At 35.6% G+C, this 10,984-nt stretch overlaps 1 protein-coding gene across 2 annotated transcripts in view; it reads right to left on the bottom strand.

Moving 5' to 3' along the window:
* The window catches only part of LOC107081720 (pituitary adenylate cyclase-activating polypeptide type I receptor-like), a 39,521-nt gene that overhangs the window by 17,127 nt on the left and 11,410 nt on the right, over positions 1-10,984 (bottom strand). For both annotated transcript variants that reach the window (XM_015369924.1, XM_015369923.1), the window contains exons 3-6: positions 7,688-7,781; positions 983-1,093; positions 780-883; positions 597-694 (exon numbers count right to left, since the gene is read on the bottom strand). In XM_015369924.1, the coding sequence (XP_015225410.1) occupies positions 597-694; positions 780-883; positions 983-1,093; positions 7,688-7,781 (407 nt within the window). The remainder of the gene's footprint in view (positions 1-596; positions 695-779; positions 884-982; positions 1,094-7,687; positions 7,782-10,984) is intronic.

Below are 10,984 nucleotides of genomic sequence, written 5' to 3'. Positions count from 1 at the left end.
CAGGTCTGTGATTGGTTCGTGACAGTGCTGACTGCAGACTTGCTTTCCCCTACTTCTGAAATCAAAATTTCGTCCATGTTTCCCCCACGTGTGAGGGAAGTGATTACTTTATACATACAGTTAATGCTTGTTAGAAATTGCCAGTCGACAGCAAAGGCAAAAAAAAAAAAAAAAACATAATTTAAATGCAATGAATTAGTACCACTGACCAATCATTTAGATTCAGCTCTGAATTCAAACATTTACTACTGATTATAATGGCTGTAAAAATATTGGATTTTAGCTTAATATAATTCAGAAGCAACACCAGTATTTGACTGCTTAGTGACTATTCTGTCTGACACCAAAAGAACATATTGCTGCTCTTTTATAATAGACAAGAAACACATACCACTAAATTGAATTGCTTAGATGAAGCCTTTTAATTAGTTTATTTAGGGAGTCCCACTGAGATTAAATGTGTCTTGTGGAACAGACACCCTGCAGCGCTTGATTTAAGTTTATCATTGTATTAGCAGAAATTAACGACTGTATAGAGAGAGCTAAAAACAAAGATTTAATCTCTCTGTATTTAGTTATTTTGTTTCAAAACTCACCTGAATCTGCAGAGAATGACCATGGCTGTTGTTAGAGAGACCAGTGATGTGCTGTACCCGACTGTATAAAGGGCTTTGACTGATTCAAAATATGGGTCCTGATGATTGAGAACAACAATTAGTGTTCATAATGGGATGAAAAACAATGTTTTAATTTTGTACACAAGATAAAAAGGTTCATACAGGCTTTTGTGTTCCATTTTCGTAAAGAAAGCAGATATCCACATAGTGAGGATAAGGTTCTGACCAGCCATTTTCTGTACAGTTCCGATTCACCCTCCCGATTTCTGAAATTTAAAGCCGTGTTTTTTATGCCTTAAGAAAGCTGAAAAAAAATCCTACTTTGGAATTTAGGAAGGGTTATATTAGATTATCAGGCTACCTACCATCTTCAGGGGTCATGAAGTCATGAAAGAGTTCGGGACATTTGACCGTCACAACTTCTCCAACATCAGCAGCCTGCCAGCAGGTTAAGTTATCCCACATCCATGGACACACTGAAAGACATGGTCAAGTATCAAGCATTATAATCAATGCTTTCCTAGAATTTGGATTTCGCCCCATGGTTCATTAAAGGTGCATTGAACTCTCCTTTCAAGAGATAAAATGTCCCGTTTGATTTGCTGTTTCAAGCATGCATGGAAATATCTTTGAGAAGATTACAAGGGCTTATAATTATGTTAACAAACATATCTAGGCTCTGGGTGCGTCATGGTGGGGCCTTTTCGCAGCAGTGGTAACATACTAATGATGGGTCTATTTTTCTGAACATAATAATCTTTAGAGCGTTGGCCTCATGGTCATGTTGGCCTCATGAGAGGGATAACATCCCTAAATCAGGCTGGTGTTAAAAGTTGGACAAAGTTGCTCAATTAATTGTTCTAAACAGGAAGAAAACATAACATAAAAGATCATGTTCAACCCTCTTACACAAAGATATTTGGATGAGCCTTCTTTCCTGTTATAAGGTTCATAGTCGGGGATAACAATACACCCAAAAATTGCGTATTCAACCATTGGAACACGGAGGGCAGCTGTAGGCTCTTTAGGCAATGGACATTTTAAATGCAAAATGAATCAATACCACTATCAAAGAGGAGCTCTGACATTCCATCTAGCTATGAGGAGAAGGTATTTAACATTTCAAGTTGTGAAGGAGAAAGTGAAGAAAGAGTAGCAGGAGAAAAAATGGTTAATTAGACTCACAGGTTTTATGATTAAAATTTGACAGTATTTGTGGGGCAGCACATGAAATATAACTTCATGCTTTGGAACCTCAGTGTGATCAGTTCAGACTGATTAGATTTTTTTCTGTGTGAATTATTCACCCTAATATCATATTCCACCTGAGATATCGAAGTAGTCCACCATCAATCAGTACAAAAAGAAAATTACAGAGAATATTAGGATGGTAATCAAACAACAAGAGCAAACATAAAGGAATTTATCAATAAAGGAAAAATTAGGAAAAAATGTATCTTTTTTTCCAGAAAAAAAACACTTAACCATTTTTTAAATGCATGCACTCCAAATGTCTTTAAGGTGAAAAATTCAGATTTTTTCAAAAAGGTTGCCGTTTTTCAGAAAAGCTATTTCCTATTCATTACAGAAACAAACTATCACCTCAGAGACAAGGTAAATGACAGACACGTGGTTGTGGCTGTCTATTTTTATTTATTTTTTTTCTGGGGCAGGACTTGTGTCAGACATAAATGATCAGAGCAGCCAAAGAAAAAACATCGAGTAATGCTCTAACACTTCATGTTACAAGTGGTATTTTTTATTTTTATTTCTAAATAAGTTGAAACAAGTGAGCAGCAGATCCATAAATATTTTTTTTTAGATGGCAATGAATTTTTTTAATTCACACAAGCTCAGTTACTATATTCCTACATTATTTTTTTTTATCTCAACACTAAGCAAACAAAATATTTGTTTTGCTTGCTTAGTACTCACAGAAGATAAGCAACACAGGTCACTGGGTTGGGACTCAATTCCATGATGGCTGCGTAAAGGAGAATATTATTTTAGAAACACAGTTTTCAAACATAGTTCTCAAAACTGAAGTGGAGATTTGAGATGGGTCTGTAGTTTTAGAGTAGCAGCTAGTCCAAGTTGCGCCTTTTCACAGATAATTGATGTTTTTAGGGCCTGGGAGAAATCACCTGACAAAAGGGATGTGTTTATTATTTGTATTAATCCGACAATATTGCAAGCAGAGCTATCTTAAGAAAGCCTGTCTCTAAAACATTGAGATAGCAGGACAAAGAGCTCAGCTTGTGTAGGTTTATTAATTTATTTGGTGAAATTGGGAAATATAGTCTAGATTTGTTCAAGTTGAAGGACTTTATACGGAAGTACAGATTATCCCTTTAATCCTTTGGGATGTTCCAGGGAAAAACTGTGCAAATTCATTGCAGGCTCTGGTCTAGGAGAGTTCAAATCCTAAAGTCACAGGAGGGTTTGTTAGCCTCCTGATTGTGGGAAATAACACAAGCATTGTTTTTCCTAATGATCTCAAAGAAAACGATTTTCTTACATTTTCCAGTTGTAGGTGATATCAGTGAATTCTCTCTCCATAGATGTTATAGTGAACCTGCACACCCCCTTTTGTCATGTTTGACTGGTGGAGCAGTTCTCCATGAAGATTATTTTCCACAGTTTTTGTTTTATTTTTATTTTTTAACAATTTAACCAATGATATCTGAGATTTAATAATTAAATGTATTTACCAGCTTCTCAACATGGTTAGCGCTTAGAATGGAGGTAGGTGAGTAAAGATGGTGAAAGGTTTCAGTCTCTGACCAAAAGTGGTAGGATAGGGAAACATCCTGTACATACACTTTAGAAATGTTTACACCCTCACTGGTGATATAGCTAAAAATATGCCCCTGTTTGTGGGTTTGCTGTTTAACAAGATGAGTTAAACTAAAGTTTCTAGGAGTATCACATAGTTCAATTGCACCTCTGTTGTCAGGATTGTCAATGTGAATGTTGAAGTGTCCAACAACAATTTAGCAGTCATATTTGACATATATTACAGATAAAACTATTAGAATTACCAAAAACCTTTGTTTTAAACATGGGGGGCCTGTAGATAACTAAGAACGTGCTTGGCCTGGGCTCTTAACCTGGAGATTCAAATTTGTCCAGAAATACCTTTTCACACGTTACTGAATCTTTTAGCAAGCTCAACACGGTGTCACCTTTCCTCTGCTGTCTACTCTCTTGAAGGAAATTATAGTTTGGATGTGTCACATCTGTGACAATAAAATCTCAATATATTTGTTTAAACGTGTTTCATAACATCAAGACTATGATCAGATATATGGTCAATGATTAAAAAAGGACATAGATCTAATGTGGCTGATATTAACATTGTGTCTAGTGTAGTCCTGTTTCTCTCACTGTGACTAACTGTATGTGCTCTCTTTCATCCTCTGACATGGGAACTGGGCTGTGTCTCCCGCCTGTGGAGCTAGTAAACTTTTGTATCTTTGTTTTTTTTTCTATGTCTGGATCTGTCTCCTTCTATTTCCATTCTATTCTGACCAAACATGACTGGAACCAAAAAGTACTGTACTCAAAGCTTGCTCTGTAAGCAAGCTTTGTGGGGACAAGAGCGCAACTCACAATGCTCACTTGGATTTTCGTGCATTGATTTGTGCAGCTTTGTTCAGCTTCCATATTTTTTTTCCCGTTGAAAATAACACATCAATATTACTGATAGGATCAACTAAATGTTTCCTGTCTGTTTCTTCCGTAAAAGCAGCTGTGTTCAATCCCATGACTTCACTTCCTGCTCCCTCAGCGGTACTGCCAATTAAGGTCTGAGTAGTTACACCTGAGACAGCGCCAATTACTTGGAGTTGCGGCACTGGGAGAAGCACTATATATGTCTGGTTCTCCCAGTGTGTATGTAACTGAACTGCCAGATTCTTGAAAGGCATTTGTGTGACTAGACCTTCCAGAATTCCTAGTTTCGACCTCCTGATATTGATCTGTATTATTCCAGACCTCTGGCGTTGGCCTCCTGCCTTGCCTTTTGTTTGCCTCTAAAAACCTCTGCCTGATTAATGTGACTCTCTTGCTTGAATCCTGGACTAGAAACTTTAGTGCACCCTAACATGACTGAGTTGTCCTTGGCTACTACCCTGCTCTTCTTCCTACAGTGATTCCAGTTTCCGTCATTTCCCGCAACACCAATTTATTAATTAACAAACTCTTTTATGACGGTTCTTCCTGGGGTCGTTTGAGCTTTCAGGTCTCTAAATTCTGTCCAGACATTACAGACAAGAATGAGCTGCATTACAATTCATCACAGGTGTTGGACATTGGATTGTTTGTGTCTGGTACATTTCCAGACACAAACCAACAAAGGTTTTGATAGCTTTTTGCACATTTCAACCCTATCATAGACTTTTTTTCTTTCAGAATTTTTCATACCAGAAGTGCGTCCCATACCAAGGAAAATTCATTCAATTTTGGTGATGATCCAGATCATAATCTGGATACAGGATTCTTAACATTGTAAGATAGGGTTAATTGGTAAAATACGTATTTCCCCCTTAACCAGAGGATAATGGCAGTTATTATGGACAGCTTAAACATCAAATTAAAAAACTACCAAAGTATTCTAATGAAGGAAAAAAATACAAAAACATAAGAAAAGGGTGTACTGTTTATAAGTTAACAGGATTACCTGAAAAGTTATGAACAAATTTTAATGACATTTTTTTACCAGAGGTGTGCCTCATGCCAATGAACAATTGATTAAAATCTGGTTATGATCAAGATCATACGTGAGTTTTATCTATAGGTGTTAGTCACAATATGGGGCAAAATCGGCTGCTTTTGCTGCTATGCTCAAATCAGAATTTGCACAAGTTTCAAACGTAACCCTTTGTTTGAGGTATTTAAGCACAAGTACGCCAAATTGCACCAATTTAGTTGGTGAATAAGAGAACCACTCATCAATATTATCTAATTTGACAGTAGCCTAAAACCTGATTTATGCTTTTTTTATGATACCTTTAAGTGAAGGTCCATATATAGTGTATAACATTTGTTCAATTCATTGCATTTTAACCAAATACTTCTTCCTTTCTCCTTTGGTTGGTTACAATTTTGGCTAAATTGACTCTTTATCTACTTTATCTTCCATTTTGTCTCATTGTTTCTGCTGCACCAGGTCAATATTGTTTGTGTCTTAAATGTGTTTTGTGGTGAGGATGCATCTGTGTGTGCATGCATCTCTACACATGTGAGTGTGCATGAGTTTGCAGACCTTTTGCTTCTCTGCTTGCCTCTCTAATCTGTTTTGGTTCTGTCTGCTGAGCCTGACACGAAGCCAATTACCTTTTAAAGGGCAAATCAGAGCCAAATGAGCCGCACTGAGCCACAGAGGTAAGGCTTAATAAAAGACTCTGTCTGCATCGTTGGCCATCTAAAACAAGATCTTACTGCATGCTGAATCTTTACTGGGCAGGAAACATTCAGAATGCACACAACACATTTTCTCCACATGCAGGGTGTGGGGAGCATGCAAAGGGATCTACAAGACAGAAGTAATTTTCTCCTTTAATCCCTTGAGTGAATGATTTATTTCAATTTTTTTTAATGTGGGTTCAACCATAGTCAAACAGGATGTTCTTACTTATGATTAGATTATTAAGAATTTCTGTTACTCTGTACACAAAGAGACTGAACATTTTTCTATTCAACATCAGACAGATGTTAGCCAGTTTATCGAATTCTAATATACATTTTGATTGGTTTAGTTTTCCTCTCCAAGAATAGCAGCTAATTTAAATAATTACAATAACTGCATCGGAATCAGGACTCAGAAATCCTGTTAAAAGTTATTGGTTGAAATGCATTATAAAAGGTGAAAACCAACTGATCTCCATAATAAATCATTGTTAACATATTACCTGGAAAAGTAATAAACCAGAACAATCCAAACAAATAGTTTTAGAACCACATTTCTATAATATTTATTGTTGATTCTTTTCTTTTCCTCTTTTTGTTAAGCTTTTTTCTAAGACTGCTAGACTGATCTCTGCAAAGCAGGCACCTTTATATTCTTCCTCCAACGATTTGCTGTCAGCAGAAAGAGCAGAATAGCATCTTTAAAAGGACAGGGAGAGACAGGGATCATTTAAAGGGTCATGGAGGGCCAACATATGACAGAGTGTGCCGACAGTGGAAAGTTTTAACAAAAAAAACTCTGACATACTGTTTCAATAACAGAAGAAAAAAACCCCAACAGGATCTTTGATGTTAAACAGGCATTAGACTGAACTGAACAGGAAAGTGCAACCACTCAAAACACCACATAATCTCAAAGAAGGAATTGAAAAGGTTCTCTTCTTTTTGTTCAATGTGAAGCTTTTACAGTGCAATATAACAATACTCAGCTAGATAATCTTTTATATGATCATTTTCAATCAATGAGCTGAAGTTCCAACTCTATTGCATGTTAAAGGTTATTTGCCCCATAATCTAAATCTTTTGGTGGCTGTCAGCAAAGGGGTGAGTCACAGAGCAGTTAGGAAGTTCCAGTCTGTTGTACAAATTTTAGGCAGCAGGAGGCCTGCACCAGACACTAATGAAAACCACAATCCATGGCCAAGAAAATAATTGCTTCCAGGAACCACATGACAAGATTCCTGTGTTTTCGAGAAAAGGTGACATTGGAAAAAAAAAAATCAGAAAGAAGCCTACCGGAACAGTCGAGCAATTATTTTCTTTTTGTCGACTAACAGAAAGCAGCATATGCTGTTCGACAGCCTTTATGAGAAAGGTGGTTTGGAATGTAAACATAAAACATCATCTTTTATCGCCACATTTAAATGAAGTATTTTCAAGCCTGTAATATGCTAAATCACTTAGTGGAAAAAAGCAGAGCCTTTCCAATGATCCATGAAGGCTGAGGCATGGCTTTCATCAAAAGGATCCTCTGAGTGTCCACTGAGTTTCCCAAGATGCACAGAATTTGAATTTGGAAACCGTAAAAGGCAACAGTCTACTGTCAATTTATGCACATAGACGTATTCATGATCATACAGGCATTTTACATCCTCACTCACCAAATTCAAGGCCATCTGGGTTGTGCATTTCCATCATTTCAATGCATTTCTCATGTTCATGCTTCATTATACAGTCCTTGGACTCGGATGCCACCTACAGAAAACAAGTGAAAATAAAACTGATGTCAAAATAGGTTTAGAAACCAACAAGTGCATTCCTCTAACCAGCTCCATGTAAGAACACAAAATTGGCACACATCTGTAAAAAAGCTAAAATTACGAAAGTAAGGAGAAACTAAATGTTGAAAGTTTCACTTTAAGAATTTTAATGCACAGAGGGACTGAAATGATATCTTATTAAAAATCTGTAAAATGTTGTCTCTGCAGTTATTTGAAATGTCACAAAAATATTGCTTTAATTCATTTTTTATTTACTATCTTTTATAAGAAGACCATCACAACATCAATATATCCAAGGTTAACACATCATTTTGTTAACCTTGGATATCTTGACTAATTGATGCAAGTGATTAAAATTTATTAAAATATGAAATGATTTAAAATATCACATTTCTGGATAAAACCAAAAGGCACTTCATAGCCAAAAATCTAAAAACAAACCTTAAACAGAAATAAAAGCATGAACAACCATCTTTATCTGACAAAATCCCATCTAACAACAATAACAAGAAAAAGCACTGAAAACCAGATTTTAAAAATTGGATTCAATTTGTAAAGAAAGAATTCCACTATTTAAAACAGTTTTAAAGAACAACATATCCAGATTACCAATGGAAGTCTATTTCTCTTATTCTCGCAGAGATAATTATCCCTCATGCTGGACTGCATTTTTTTGGATCCACTTGGTTTTAAAACTTTAAAAAAGCTGAAATGAGTAATGTAAAATTGGCAAAGATCAAGAACAAATCAACAACAAGACTGTTCTCATTGCAGTGTCTCTGGTGTTACTGATTTTGTTATATTGGTGATTTTTTAAAATCAAAAGCAACATTTTCTAGGCAGAAAACAAACAAACAAAGAAAACAGGATATTTTACTCAGCCTTCAAAATAATAGGAACTGTGTTGGGCTGTGGCACTGATAACTGGGGGGTTTCTGGGGTTTGTAGTGCTATGAGTGCCGATGTACAAGGGTGTAGTGGATTTTGTACTGATGTGTTTGTGGAGGTATGTATATGTTCATTTATGTATGTAGATGTATATATCTATATATATATATGTATATATATGTGTGTGTGTGTATATGTATATTATTGTGTATATATGTATATACAGTATATATTTTTTGTGTGTGTGAATATTGGATAAAAAACAAGTTTAACAGGAAGGTTACTCTACTTTCAGTTAATTTAAGTGCAATTAGAGGAAGAGGTATGAAAAATAAGTTTTACTTCTTCATATCCCTTTTCAGCCATTTACATTAACTGATGTCATTTATCTGGCTGTATATACCAACAGGTTTATTTAGGGGAGGGTTTTGTTTCTATGTATGTTCAGGTGAATATAGCTAGTTTGGAAATTGGTGTTTGGTTTGGTTGATGTTAACTAGTCTCTTTTGTGTTTATTTGGTTGATTCGTATACTGCTGTTTATTGTTGTTTGTCAAACATTGTCATTGTCTGAAAAAAATTCTATTCATTAAAATTCCTGTTCATTCATTCATTCATTCATTCATTCATTCATTCATTCATTCATTCATTCATTCATTCATTCATTCATTCATTCGTTCAAAAATAACACTTAAACTTTAAATTTTCACTAAAATATCAAGTGAAAATTTAAAAGCCCAAAGTTTCTAATGTTCTCATTAGAGACCTATGTGGCACAACTTGCAGACATTCTATAATCAGAAAAGGCTCTCAAAAAAGCCAAACAAAGTAAATAAAGACATAGAACGTATTTTTTGAGAGGTTTTGCAGTCACTGTCATCTTCTGACTCCAAGTTTCTTCTGATTCCTTTGGGGCCAATCTCCATTTCACAACCTCAGTCTCTCCTTCCTTCTCACAGTGAAAAGATAGGTGAAATGTATCCCAACCCTCTGAGCCATGGCTGACTCATCACTTAATCTCTGCATCTAAAATCAACTCACTTCGGGCCTCGCTACACTGTTAAGATTGGGATGTTGCTGGAAAATGATGAAGAATTCACCTCCTTCCTTATAATGCTCCACATATCTTGAATTTGAAACATGCTGAATTATAAATTATATGAGCATCAAAAGAGAAATATGTGCTGTGAAGCATTAACATTTCTAATAAACTACAATAAATAAATTCAAAAGAAAACAGCCGCTTCTTTGATAATTTGTTTTTCATATATCTGTAGTCAATTAATAATGCATTTTCTCCAATACTGTTTCAAAAGAAAAAGCACCTTTCATACCCACACGTAGTATCCATGTTGCTAAGCAGCGTGTAACCAGCATACTGAAGGCAAAGCTTCCCACATTAGAAATAATTGGATGCAGATGACTAAGATATGTTTGGCATAAATTCAGACAGAGCTGTCAGATAAAAGGATGAATGTGTTATTCTGAATTTATGCAATCAAGTTGAAGATATGGTTCTGCTTGCTGAAGGCTTGAGCTTCACTGTTAGTTTCTGCTCCTAACTTCATTGTAATATTTGTATTTTCCTGTATTTGCTGATAGTTCTTCAGTTAGAGTCATTGCTAAACAATTCACATCATAAATTTAGATATAAGACAAAACAACTGTTACATTTGTCTTGCCAAAACAAATTGTAATGTTTACACACACATCACATAACTTACATTAATTTCTACAGCCTACCCTAAACCTAACCATTATGGGCTAGTATTTAACCCTAAACCCAATCTAAACTAAATTCACACCTTAGTCCTAAACATTACCCCTGACCCTAAAACAGCATCTTCCCTTGTGGGGTCCAAACAACCCCACAAGGATTATTCAGTTCCCCCAAAATGCTATTTGTCTTGAAAATGGACCACAGTATGTATAAAATACAAGAAAACAGGCACATCAATTTATTCTTGTGTGAACTTTCCATTGACTTCTATTTATTTACTATTAATTTTTACGCCTTAACCCATATCCTTACCCTAACCATTACCAACACATACATAACTCTAAACCTAACCGAACCTCAGTTCACTCCTTAGTCCTAAACCTAACCCCCAAACCCACTCTTCCTCTTAGGGACCAGTTGATGGTCCCCACAAGTACCTGTAAGTCCTCTAAATACAGCATATTTCTGTGAAATTGTCCCCACAGGGCAATAAAAGCATAGCCACCCACACACAGATATATATATATATATATATATATATATATATATATATATATATATATATATATA

Source organism: Cyprinodon variegatus, unplaced genomic scaffold, assembly GCF_000732505.1.
Source record: "Cyprinodon variegatus isolate N-32 unplaced genomic scaffold, C_variegatus-1.0 Scaffold39, whole genome shotgun sequence".
NCBI classification, from domain to species: Eukaryota; Metazoa; Chordata; class Actinopteri; order Cyprinodontiformes; family Cyprinodontidae; genus Cyprinodon; species Cyprinodon variegatus.
The sequence above is the reverse complement of the archived record's forward strand: the minus strand, read 5'-3'. Positions and strand labels throughout refer to the sequence as shown.